The sequence below is a fragment of the Callorhinus ursinus genome, unplaced genomic scaffold (assembly GCF_003265705.2).
Source record: "Callorhinus ursinus isolate GAN/ISIS: 27379988/994484 unplaced genomic scaffold, GSC_fseal_2.0 scaffold18, whole genome shotgun sequence".
In the NCBI taxonomy this organism is placed as follows: Eukaryota; Metazoa; Chordata; class Mammalia; order Carnivora; family Otariidae; genus Callorhinus; species Callorhinus ursinus.
Window position 1 is genome coordinate 32,542,369 of NW_027397080.1, and position 12,414 is coordinate 32,554,782.

General features: G+C 60.0%; 2 protein-coding genes across 8 annotated transcripts in view; one reads left to right on the forward strand and one right to left on the reverse strand.

Annotated features, from left to right (window-relative positions):
- The window catches only part of DNAJC11 (DnaJ heat shock protein family (Hsp40) member C11), a 75,322-nt gene extending 71,142 nt beyond the window's left edge, over positions 1-4,180 (forward strand). For both annotated transcript variants that reach the window (XM_025856483.2, XM_073903408.1), the window contains 5 exons: positions 658-727; positions 1,178-1,235; positions 1,369-1,511; positions 2,165-2,294; positions 2,691-4,180. In XM_025856483.2, the coding sequence (XP_025712268.1) occupies positions 658-727; positions 1,178-1,235; positions 1,369-1,511; positions 2,165-2,294; positions 2,691-2,716 (427 nt within the window). In that variant the 3' untranslated portion in view covers positions 2,717-4,180. The remainder of the gene's footprint in view (positions 1-657; positions 728-1,177; positions 1,236-1,368; positions 1,512-2,164; positions 2,295-2,690) is intronic.
- Positions 4,181-4,787: 607 nt separating this feature from the next.
- Positions 4,788-11,773, reverse strand: THAP3 (THAP domain containing 3). 6 transcript variants are annotated; one of them, XM_025856637.2, is made up of 6 exons: positions 11,642-11,768; positions 11,190-11,210; positions 8,805-8,997; positions 6,147-6,209; positions 5,715-5,810; positions 4,788-5,454 (listed from the first exon to the last, which is right to left on the reverse strand). In XM_025856637.2, exons 1-6 carry the CDS (start codon positions 11,713-11,715, stop codon positions 4,963-4,965), a joined length of 939 nt encoding a protein of 312 aa, XP_025712422.1. In that variant the 5' UTR covers positions 11,716-11,768; the 3' UTR covers positions 4,788-4,962. The 6 variants fall into 6 exon arrangements, with proteins under 6 accessions (XP_025712422.1, XP_025712423.1, XP_025712427.1 ...); XM_025856638.2 differs by lacking the exon at positions 11,190-11,210 and having other exon boundaries at positions 11,642-11,773; XM_025856642.2 differs by lacking the exon at positions 5,715-5,810.
- Positions 11,774-12,414: the final 641 nt, after the last annotated feature.

Below are 12,414 nucleotides of genomic sequence, written 5' to 3' on the forward strand. Positions count from 1 at the left end.
TTATTTTGCAGTTTCTTGTAGACAATACACCGGGGGATAACATTCCATCTGAGAGGTGGTTGAGATTCATTACTTACAGCAGTCTGATGTAGTAAGTCACTGAGCTCAGAGAATCTCCTCTTTGGGGCCCCTCCAGTGTTTGAGTCCCTGGAGTTGAGGGCCCTGCTTCCCCAGGAGGCTTGAGGCTTAGAAGGAAGAGTGTGCGGGGTCAAGGCTTCAGACGGGACAGGGCTGCGCTGCCCAGAGTCCCAGTGCTTTGCTACGTAAGAAGAAGGTATATTTTGTACCTAAAACAGTAAACATTGTCCCCACCTCAAGTGTTCTATGATAATCCCAGAAGGTGGCCTCCCCTGTGGTATTCAGCTCTCCGATCCCTCACTGCTGAGATTCCTGTCGGGTGGGGGCTGCTTCCCACGGCAGCGGGCCTCCTGTGTGCTTCAGTGAGGAGGTGGGGAGAGCCATCGAGGGACAAAAGAAAGGGAAGCCGCAGAGGCCCGAAACGAACAGATTTGCTGGAGATTGGCTTGGAAATATTTGCTAAAGCTCCAGAGCTAGGAATGCAGGGAGAGCTCACACTGTTCGCTGGGCACAGGTCCAGCGACGCGCTCTGTTGTGTCAGTCCGCACTAACATGCGGCTTGTGTTTTTCTCGCTTCAGGGAGTTGGAAAAGCAAAGGGAAAGCACAGCCACTGACATTCTGCAGAAGAAACAAGAGGCAGAAGCCGCTGTAAGTGCTGCGCGGACGCGTCCCCGGAAGTCCTTCTGCTCTGGGTGACTCCGGCCACACGCCTCTCACCGGGGCTCGGGGATCACGGCGCCCTCTGCACGTGGGCCTCGGGGGCGGCAGCTTCAGTGGTCATTTCGGTCTTTCTAATCCCTGCGGGATACAATACCAGGACCTCCAGGCCCGGTCCTGAAGATGAGATGCAATTACCCTCAAAAGGCATAACAGGGTGTTTCTAAGAACCGGAGGGCCCTGTCTGTCCTCTCTTCCTTCCCTTTAAGTGAACTGTTGTTAGGTGACAGAACAGAGATACCCAGCATAAATGCAGGGGTACCATTGGGTTCTTTGTGAACAGAGGAGGGGCGAAAATGCAGCCAGGCTCGTGGCTACAGCTGAACCAAGAGGCAGAGCCCAGGAAGGACCCTGACAGTGGCCCTCCTTGTTCTTTTGCAGGTTCGGTTGATGCAGGAATCTGTCCGAAGAATAATTGAGGCGGAAGAGTCCAGAATGGGTGAGAAGGCCTGGCCTCTCTCGGGGCAGGGTGGGCGCTGGGGGTCTCAAAGGGGCATAGCGCCCCTGCGGTCCGGCTCTGCGAGGGCTGCCCACCCGAGACCCGCCTCTGCTCAGACTGGGTCCATCTTCAGGGCTTATCATCGTCAACGCCTGGTACGGGAAGTTCGTCAACGACAAGAGCAAGAAGAGCGAGAAGGTGAAGGTGATTGACGTGACCGTGCCCCTGCAGTGCCTGGTGAAGGACTCGAAGCTCATCCTCACAGAGGCCTCCAAGGTACGGGGCCTGCCGTGGGGTTCAGACACGAAAGGCCTGTGTGCAGTGGGGGCGGCCTGGCACCCCGGCACGGCCCTTTCGTTGTGGTGGAGTCGTTCGTGTCGCTGGCACGGGCTTGGCCTGCTGCCCAGCACCCGCGTTACAGTCTCACCGGAGCTGTTCGCGCCCTCCGTCCCCGCGGCAAGGATTTCCTGAGCACCTGCTGTGTGCCAGGTAGGGCAGCGAGCAAAACATACATCCTGCCTTCATGGAGCTTACATTCTCCTCGTTCCTTGCCTTGCTCTAGAGTGAGTGTGAGATCTGTAGAACGTTGGAAGCTCACGCTGGAGCGCACGGTTGGGGACGGTAAAGGCAAACCAAAATGCAGATCAGCTCAGGCCGAACACCTAGCTCTCTCAGGAGTCCTGACGGGGCTTCTGTGAAGGCAGGGGTCTCTAGCGTGGGAGAAAGGGTCTTCATTGCAAGGGAAGCCTAGGACTAAACAGGCAACTTTTCTGACAATCTCAGCTCCACGGTGTGCATCTTCCGTGGACGGCTCCTGAGGGAAAGTCAAGGCCCTTGCACGCTGATCCTCAGCTGGCGGCAGACGGCAGTGGTGCTGGGCTTGAAACAACGGTCTCGGGCCCCGTGGAGTAAGACTGTGTTTGTTACAGGCGGGGCTGCCCGGGTTCTATGACCCGTGCGTAGGTGAGGAGAAGAACCTGAAAGTGCTCTACCAGTTCCGAGGCGTCCTGCACCAGGTGATGGCACTGGACAACGAGGCGCTTAGGATACCAAAGCAGTGTGAGTAGCTGTCCCTTTGCAGTCACCTGCCCTGTGCATGGACCAGGGGGAGGCCCTCAACCGCTGACGGGGACGGGGGACACCAGAGTGTGGAGTGACAGCTTCCCTGTGTTACCCACCTGGGAGCGAGTGACTTGCTCAGAGCCCGCGATGGGATGCCCCGAGGAGGGGTGGCGGCCGCCCTTCCCAGGTGGGACCTCCAGTGAGCTCTTTGCTTGGAAACTGCAGCTTGGGTGGCTGGGCCGGAAGCACACCCAGCTGCTTCTGTATGTTCCAGAACCGTTTGACTCTCTGCAGCTTGTACTCTGCCTCTGGTCAGGTGATGGCTGAACCCCTTCAGTGGAAGAAGGGCATGGAAACAGTTGCCTTTGGTACAGTTTGTCTTGTCTTTCACAGCTCACAGGATCGATACAGATGGATAAACTGCTTGAGAAACCAGATTTACAAGAGGCTGCAAAAAATCCTTTCCTAGGAGTCTACAAATTCAGAAGCAGGGAAAAAACCCAGACATCAGATGTGTTTATTTTCTATTATTCCTAAAGAAGGTGGTACCGTATCAGTTATGTGGAGGGACACACAGACACCCTGCTTTCATGGGGTGCTGTAGGTAGGACTGAGGCAGCCCCACCTGGACCAGAACTGCAGCACGGCCTGTGGCTGTTTTCCCAAGGATCGTGTCCCTGGAGGGAAGGGCCCTGGGCTCTGGGCCCTGGCCCCCTAGGCTCCCGAGCCCCGCGTGCTGACTGCAGCCACCCAGTAGCGCTCGGTCTTGAGGTATTTATGGAACATCCTGCCCTCACACATAGGACTGTGAACTACTTTTCCTAAAATCCACACTGAGCATGGAAAACAAAATGGAAAGCAAGGAAGTTGTTCTCATGACTCCAGAACAAGTGAGCGTCTGTTAGTCAACTTCCCAAAAACCACTTTTTCCTGCTGAAATATCATTCAGTGAAGCTGGAGAGGATTGTGTGGGTTTATAAATCTGCTTTTTATCTGAGAACGAATGGTTTTGGAAATTAGTGTCTTTTTTCCCCCCCCTCCCAGAACTTCTCAAATCATTCCACTGGCACGTGGCTTGGGACAGAGTAGTATAACCCCCCGGTCCCAGGGCCCAGCCCTGTCACCGGTCACTTCCTCCCAGGGGCCACCTGTATCCTTGTGGCAAAAGGCAGATGCGAGCTAAGCCATGTCCCTTGCAGCCCGCCCCCCAAGGCTCAGCCCGACCTGCCTCTGCCCCCGCCTCCCCCCCCCACACACACACTGGAGCCCAGAAACGGAGAGACGCTCGGAGGAGAGGGCAAGCATGGGGTGGGGACTGAAAGCACCCTGGCTCGGGTTCGTGCCAAATCCCCCCACGCTGGGAGAGCAAGGCCAGCCGGAGGCTCGCTTGCTCTCTCATGCGCCGCCAGCAGGTGGCGCAGCTGCTCCCGTCCCGCTCCCTCCTCAGGGGACTCGTGGCGGCTCCCAAGCCCCTCTTCTTTCACTTGCCTCTTCTGTGGATGCAGAACATTTTAGAAGCCAGGAGGCCCTGGCTGGTGGTGGTTCTGACAGCGCCCCCACCCCATCCCCGCAGCTATTGCTAAAATCAGGCTCTGCGGTGGTACCGGAGTAATTGCTGATACCCCCCTTCCTCCAGTTTTCAAAAACAGTTCAGGTCGTCCAATTCTGTAATATTTATCTCCATTTGATAAAGTTCTTCTCTGAGCTGCAGCTCTGAATGTAAATCGTGCAATAAGCGTGGCGTGAACTCTCTGACTTTGGACGCGGCCATTCGTTCCCTCCACGGCAGGTGGCTCTTTGGGGCACCGATTCTCTTAATTTTGTCTGAAATGGACTGTACATAAGGCACTCTCTTATCACAATAAACCTTTCCTGAAAACTGGGGAGAGTTTCAGTGCATCTGTATGTTCATTTTCAGGGATGAGCAAAATACGTAAGTGGTAAGAGCCCCCTCCTCACACCCTCATTCCATCCTCCAGCCTTCACTGTTGAAGCCCCATTTTTAAACACGAGGCTGAACTGGAAGCCGTGGTTCAGTTTTCCATATTCGACCTCCGCCTGAGGAACACGAGTCCAGGGTCAGGAGATGACTTAGGCTAGGATCCTTCGTTTCCTGGAGGTGGTGTGGCCTGGTTTGGTTTGGTTTGGTCTGGTCTGGTCTGAGCGTTCCCAGATCCAAAAAAATCACCTCTCAGGTTTTCCCGGATCCCTTCGGACACATCTTACCAATGGCTGCATAAAACGGACCTGCAGCCCAGAGGCTCAGATGCCTAGTTCCCGGGGGAAGGGGCGGGGCCAGCCCGCCGCAGCGTCGCCAGTGGCGCTTTCTGCTTTACGCCTTTTGTCATAAAAGTGAAAATCCTGTTCAGATTTCCTTAGGTTAGCGAAAGCAGGTACTAATGCAGGTCTTTTGTAAAAGCAAATGGTGCAACACAAACTCTCAAGAAACACGGAACACCTGTTCTAGTTTATAAATAAAGGAGGAAAAGCTGCAGCACAGGAAGACACTTTATTCTGTCATCACTCACCCCAGGCCCCGGGGAGGCCCGCCTGAGAACAGAGGCCAGTCTCAGCCACCCCGCCGTCACCCCCTCTCGTGTCCTTCCCTGGGCCCTGCTGCCCCTCAGGGAAACGCACTCCGTCCCCGTCGGCTCAGGACGCCTCCTCACACCGTGGTGCTGAAGACCCCCGCCCAGCTTTCGTTGGAAGGACAGTTGGCCCCCGTCCCCTCCGGGAGGACCGAATCTGTCCTGCCCACGGTCCCGTTCCTGTCCCGGGCCGACGCGGCTACACCTCCCCTGAGGTGGCTGGTGGTGGGCCTGGCCTGCCTCGCTGTCACTTCAGGGTCCATGGCCCGAGCCCCAGACGCGCTGACGGGAAAGCCTGGCCGCCCAGCTCGGCTCTGTGGCTCCGGCCGGGGCCTGGCCTGGAGTCCTGGCTGCCCCGCTCTGTGTGCACGGAGGCGGCTGGACATCCTCTGTATCACCAGCCTCTGGGCCTTCAAGCGCTTTCGGAGCTTTTCGTTTTCCTTCAGAGTCAGGAAGAGTTTTGTTTTTAGGGCATCTAGGTCCAAAAGGGCGTAGCTGTGATCGGACGGCTGTGTGGGGCTGGCCGGCGGACGGGGGGCCGAGAGTCCCTGCAGTCTCTGCGGCAGGCCCTGGGGACAGAGGCGAGTGAAGGCGGAGCCGAGCCCGGGCCCAGCATAGCTGCCACCGCGGGACGGCGACAGGCGGGGGCCGCGGGAGGCACGGCGCAGACCCGGCCCGGCCCCCACGCCCCACGGCGCTCCTGAGACCAGGGCCACGGGCCAGGGTGCTCGTGGCCTGGGCTCCAGTTTGCTTCCTTTCGTTTGAAGCGAATCCCCGTGTGCAGAGACCAACCAACCGACCACCTGCTGCCTCCGGCCCCGGGCCCTACCTGTTCTGCGGCGCCGCCGGCGCTCGGGGGCAGCGCTTCGAGGGCACTGTCCGTCCTCCCCGGGCCGCACTCTGCCAGCCCCGCCGCAGGCACGGCCTGCGGACAGCAGGGCAGAAGTGGGCAGCCCGCCAGGAACCCTTCCCGCTCTCCCGGCAGGGGCCACGGCCAGGGGACCAGCAGAAACAAACAGCCCGCCCCCCCCCCATCCCGGGCCTGGGCTCAGACCCTCAGAAGGCGGGCACGAGCCAGCCCTCCAAGCACCTTGGGCCGCCTGGTATTAAACAGGGAGGAGAACACAGAATCCTAAACCTTGGTCTGTGAGGAGAGCGCGGCAAAGCCGTGCAGGCCGGGGGGCGGGGGGGGGCACGTGCACCCCCCGGCGTCTGCGCCAAGGCCTCAGTCCTGACTTGGGGAGCACCAGCGCACACTCACCTCCTCCTTGTAAGAGCCCACATTCGCATCCTCGCCGGCCAGGTCCGCGCTCTCCCTCACCAGCTGCAAGAGACAGCACCGTCCACAGGCTCCCCAGGGGTGCAGGTCACCCCAAGAACCCCCGCCGGCACCACCCACTGGCTCACCCTCCCCAAAGCTGTCCCCAAATCTTAGGTCAGAGGCCCATGAACAGGACCCGTGAAGCCAGGGGCCTGATTCCTATGTGTCCCCCAGGGCCTGACATTCTAGGTACGTAGGAGGTGACTCAAATTTGACTCAAGGAGTGGCAGCCCCCTAGGAGAGAACATCTGACGCAGGGCCTGCTGCCAGTGCCCAGGCATCCCCGGAGCTGAGCCCCCAGCCACGGGGCCGGAACCAGCGGCCCCTACCCCTAGCTCCTGGCCCCGGGCACCGACAGCCCCCCAAGTTGTTAAACTAAACTCACTTCACATCTCACCACAAATGCGTGAGAAGTGATCAAGCTCCACTAGCAATGGGCACTGACGGAGGGGGCTAATCAGAAGGCAGTGTCAGTCCAGCAGGAGAGTGAGGTTCTAGACCCTGCCGCACAGCCCCGTGCCCGTAGTTAACAGCACGTACTGTACACTCAGAAGTTTGTCAAGGGGCTAGATCTCGTTAAGTGCTCTGACCGCAATAAAAATCAAATACATATCAACTGAAAACAAAAGGCCTTCCATGTTGACAACAAAACCTCCTCAGTGTTGGGGGTAAAGCTGTGAAACAAACCCCTGCCCTCAGGGAGCCGACCAAAGAGAGAAGCGGAGCCAGAGCAAATGCACGTGTGGCCCCCGCTCACGGAGCCAGAAAGAGCCAGCACGACGGGAAGCCCGGCGAGCAGGGGGACAATGGACAGCGGTCAGGGGGTCCCTCCTCCAGGGGATGTGAACATGGACTTAGATGGGAGGCCACGAGCCTGCAGATGGGCACAAAGTTCGGACGGAGGGCGGGCGCCCCGACGCAGGGCCCGCTGGGCACATGCACTCAGGCTTCCTCACCCCTGTTAACTGCCTTCCCTCTCACTGCCAGTACCATCGGCCCGCACAGGTACCCGCTGGCCTTGCGTGCCCGGTGTGACGCCCGCACTCTGGGACTCAGGACACCTTCGGGGCTTAGGAAATTCAAGATAATCCCCCTCAGGGCCTCCACGTCCAGCTGTCCGGGAGCTCTCCCCTGAGCCGCCCCACAGAGCCACGGCCACTCCAATGTCCCGCTGGGAAATCAAACTCCAGATGCACAGGGCCAAACCCAGAGATTCAGGGAACCCCATCCCCCAGGGGCTCAGCGAGCTCGGCCCTTGCCGACCACCACCCTCTCAGCCCACTGGGCCTGCAAAGGCCACCCGCTCTCCCGACCGCACACCCCCCTTTAGCTCAGGCCACCGCGACGGCACCTGCGACACCACTGGCTCCAGCCAGAGGGAGCCTTCTCCCCTCACCCGACAAACCGTAGCCTCTGCCAGCCTGTCACCATCGGCCCCTGCCACCCTCCAACCAGCCAGAGCTGACGCTGTCGGTGAGCGGGCCCAAATCCCTTCCAGCTCCAAGTCTGGGCCACGCGGCCCCCCGACCTCCCTCCAGCTCTCCCCCTGCCTCAGCCTCCTACGGCGGGGGCCCAGAGCTCTCCGCCCGCGCGGCACCTGCCAGTGGGAGTGGCACAGCCTCCGGCTTCCTGACCACAGCCCCCCGCCCCGGCTGCCTACTCGGAAGAAAAAGACAAGGTCTGAATGCAACACAGCCACCACCTTCCACTGGGAAGGGTCTTCACTGTGCGGCCTCAAGCCACGTGACGCCCAGCAAAAATGAAATGCATGTGGGCGCCTGGAGGGCTCAGTCGGTGAGGCCTCTGCCTTCGGCTCAGGTCATGATGCCGGGGTCCTGGGCGAGCCCCGCATCGGGCTCCCTCCTCAGTGGGGAGCCTGCCTCTCCCTCTGCCTGACGCTCCCTCTGCTTGTGCTCTAATAAATAAATAAAATCTTAAAAAAAAAAATGAAATGCAGAGAGGACCAAGCTTTTGGTGCACTTGCCAGTCAGCTGCTTCAGCATCTTCTGGTTGTAGGGCATGATTTGGGGTGGCGGGGGAGGGAAAGAGGGAGAGAGAGAACAAGAGAGAGCATCCTCAATCAGGCTCCACACTCAGCACAGAGGCTGACCCGGGGCTCGGTCCCACGACTCTGAGATCATGACCTGAGCTGAAACCAAGAGCCAGACACTTAACCAACCAACTGAGCCACCCAGGTGCCCCATGCGTGATCTATTTTTAAAGGGGCTTTATTTTTTTTTTAATTTTTTTTAAGATTTTATTTATTTATTTGACAGAGCACAAGCAGGGGGAGGGGCAGGAAGAGGGGAGAAGCAGACTTCCCGCGGAGCAGGGAGCCCGATGTGGGGCTCGATCCCAGGACCCCGGGATCGTGACCTGAGCCGAAGGCAGACGTTTAACGACTGAGCCACCCAGGCGCCCCGAAAGGGGCTTTAAATTGCAAACGACCTACAGCAAAGGTCGTGGGCAGCTGGGCTCTGAACCCCGAGGGGCCGCCCTCACCGCACTTCTCAGCCTGCAAACACCACACCCGCCCCAGCTGCTGGCTGCACCCCTGCAGGCTGGAGATGAAGACATTAGAGGTGGTGCCGTGTTCACCTGCGCGGCATCCTGAAAGGCGAACACTGTGGGCACGGCATTCTGCTTCAGGTTTTTGCGGTTTCCAAAGGCGCTGAAGCACTCGGGTCGGAAGTGCTCGGAGCAGATGACTGTGTGCTGCTTGGGCTTGAAGTTGCCCCGGCCGATGTTCAGCACCCATTCCTTCAGCAGCTCTGGGCGGCTGAACGGGAACCTAGGAGGTAAGGGAGACATGAAGGAATTTGCAAGGCTCAAGTTGGCACTGCAGAGTTGTATGGAATTTTGAAAACACCACATGGCATTTTACTGGACAGCTTGGAAAATTCAGTGACCTCACTCTGTTAAACCATATCCAATTTCTGGAAGCTTCTGTCATGCCTGGTTACAGCAGTCTCAGTAGGCGATGTGGGGCCACAAACGTGGCCAGAAAACCTTCCAAAGGTATACTTGCAGGGCAAGCCGGTTAGTGCCTCGGGGAGTCCGCCGTGTCCAGGCCCTGCCCCTGGCTCTGGGAAGTGGGAATGAGTAAGTCCCACCCTCCTAGAACCTACATTCTAGAACAGGAGAAAACAGACAGTAAACCAAACAGACATAGATTGCGTAGAACTTGAGTGGGAAGTGGTCAGGAAGGCCTCCCGAGAGGTGACATCTGAGCAGATGCCGCAGGAAGCAGGACAGCGAGCCGTGTGCGTATCAGAGGGAAGAGCAAGAGCAAAGGCACTGTGACAGGGACGCCCAGCATGTTGGGGGTGTGGTCAGAGGCGGGTTTGGCTGAGAGGGTGGGAGCAAGAGCAGGGGTGAGGACCTCAGGAGGCGGGCCTCGGGCAGCCGGGCAGTCCCCAGAAGCTCTGGGCTGAGGGTGAGAGAGGAGGGCGGGCACCTGGTGGCTGCGACCCGGGTGTCAGCGGAGGGGTCATGAGCAGGCAGACCTGGGATGTGTTTTGAAAGCTGTGCAATAACGTTTGCTTGTGAGCCACAAAATAAAGAGAAGGAAGGAGTTCCGTGTATTAAGATGAGAGGGGAGGTACTGTAGGAGGGGCAGGCCTGGGGGATCAGAATTTAGGTTCTGTTTGTTAAATCTGAGGTGCCTTTTACATGACCAAGTGCTGAAGTGCAGCAGCAAGGGACACGTGTCAGGAGACGTCAGCGTGGGGACCGTCCCTGTGTGAAGGGTGGCGAAGCCTGGGTGAAATCGGAGCCCTGGGGAGTGAGTGTGGACGGGGAGGACACAAAGCCATGGCCCTCCCCCAAGGGGCTCCAAGGCTAGCACTGGAAATGAGGAGGATCCGGCAAAGGAGTCTGAGAAGGGACACTGTGACAGAGGAAGAGGTCAAAGGGGGGCCCTAGAAGCCAAGTGGGGAGTGTCACGAGAGGTCAGTGGTCGGCTGTGCCAAAGGCTGCAGAGAGGTTGCTTCGGATGAGGATGGACCAGCACTGAGCAGGGCCACCGGGGACTTGGCAGAGCTCCTCTGCGGGAGTGGCAGGGGCCAGAGTCCGACTGGAATGAATTCCAGAGGTAGCCGGAGGCAATTCCACTCCTGGGATGTGCCCAATGGAAACGAAGAGAGACACGTGCACAGGAAGCCTTGTCCCAGCGAAACTGTCCCCGGTCCTGTGCTTGTCATGGCCAAGACACGGGGGCCCCCAAATGCCCTTTAATTGTAAAACAAGTCAGTTCTGGTATATTCATTCAGCGGAGCCCCTCGAGAGATGGGGAGGAAGGACACCCAGCTGACTCACAGCCGTGAGCAGAACACACAAGGAGAGCACCACGGTGCTGGACTCCTCATGCCAAGTTCAACACAGGCCAAAGCGCCCCACTCTGACTGACAGAAGGTAGGATCCGGTCACCCTTGGGGATGAGAGGGAACAAGGGGCTGGAAGGGGGTGCAGCGGGGGGCTCCCTAGGGGCTGGTGATGTTCGGATTCACAGCAGTCACACAAGTGTTCGCTTTGCGGAACGGGCTGGGCTGTGGACTTACAATTTGTGTGCTTTTCTGTAGGTCTTATACTTCAATAAAGACATTCCCTTTGAGAAGGAAAATGGTGATGGGAGGGGCAGTGGAGACAGAGAGTGCAGCTGGCCTCGGGGGTCGTGCTCTAAGTAAGGGGCAGCGGCTGGAACCTGAGCTGTCCGGGGCAGGGACCGAGTACCCACCAGGGCCGACACACTGGGAGCCCCGGGAGCCTGACGACAGACTCCAAAACCTCCCGCCAAGTCAGCGCGGCCGGCCCCCCTCCCCCAACACCCTGGAACATTCTCACTCCTCCACCCCCCCCAACTTGCTTCCTGACAGGAGGCCAGGCCAGGGACAAGCCGAGTGGCCAGCGCATGGCAGGCACACCGACGGACGTCACCGTCGCCCATTCATTCGGAAATGCATTCAGCCAGTAGGTACTGAGCACCTGCTACGTTCCAGGCTGCATCTGTAAACAAGATCAAGTCCGGGGCGGGGGGTGACACCCCCAGAACTGCAGAGAGTGCTAGGGGCTGCGGGGCGCGGCCCGGGGATGGGGCGGCCCACCCCGGCCTCCTCCACACGCCCCCGCCCCGACCGGCCGCCGGGGAGGCTGTGCGCCTTCAGCAGGTTGCTCAGCCTCTCCGACAGTCTCCCCACGCGCCCAAGCCGGCCAAGGCGGCGTCCGGCCGCCGATCACCCCGCCCGTCCCCGGGCCGCCGGCCCCTCCGCGAAGGGGCCGGCCGCACGCCCTGGAGCCTCCCCCGCGGCCGGGCAGCGGCCCTGGCGTCCCCGCCCGGCGCGCCAGGCCTCGGGCTCCGGCGGGGGCCGCGGCCGCTCGGCCCGGCCAGGCGGGTCGGCAGCCGGGCCCCCGCGCCCCACGGCGCCCCCGCCCCTCACCGGTGGAAGGTGAGCTGCTTCCTGCGGCTGCTGTAGCGGTTGCAGCACTGCCGGGCCGCGCACGACTTCGGCATCTCTGGACGCCAGGCCCAGCTGCCCCTAACAAAGATGGCGGCGGCAAGCCTGCGGGACGGGGCGGGGGGCGGGGCCAGCGGGCGGGGCGGGGCCAGCGGACCCGAGCTGGACTGCGGACGGGGCGGGGCTAGGGAGCGGGGCCGGCGAGCGGGGCGGGGGCCGCCGGAAGGCGGAGGCGGCCCCGCCTCCTCTCTGCTCCTGGGTCACCTCCTCGCGCGCTCCCTGTGACCCGCATCACCCGAGTCGGGTGGGCTCCGGGGTACCACGACAAGGGGTGCTCCCAGAGCCAGCCCCGGCCCGACACCCCCAACAGCGCCGCCGGTGCGAGCTCCACCCCTTCGCGAAAGCCCGGGGCCCTCGCCTCCTTGCTTTTGAGGGGCCAAGGCACACCCACCAACAGCCTTGGACACCTGGAAACTAGAGAAGGGCTCACCGCCCAACCTGGCCAGTATTTCCAAGATTCTAAGGTGTTGGTGCGTAGATTCTGGCTGCTCGAAAGGAGGTACTAGTTGACTACTGGTGGGTCCCCGATTAGAGGCGGGCAGACACAGCTGAGTGACAGAAAAAGCACAGGCGTTGGGGACCCCCACGTGTAAAGGGGCAGAATGAGCACCCCTGGGAGACTGCAAATCTGCTTGCAGAACCTCGGAGGAGGCTGCAGCTTTTAACAAAGCAGGTAACCACTCACTGGGGCTTAA

Bases quoted from the DNA above. Each gene is read 5' to 3' on its own strand.
- THAP3 (XM_025856637.2), bottom strand. From the start codon at position 11,715: ATGCCGAAGTCGTGCGCGGCCCGGCAGTGCTGCAACCGCTACAGCAGC. The intron at 6,210-8,804 runs GTGAACACGGCA...TGTCTCTTGCAG, and splicing joins CCTTTCAGGATGCCGCGCAG to CTGGTGAGGGAGAGCGCGGA. The intron at 5,455-5,714 runs GTAGGGCCCGGG...CTCTGTCCCCAG, and splicing joins CCGGCGGCGCCGCAGAACAG to GGCCTGCCGCAGAGACTGCA.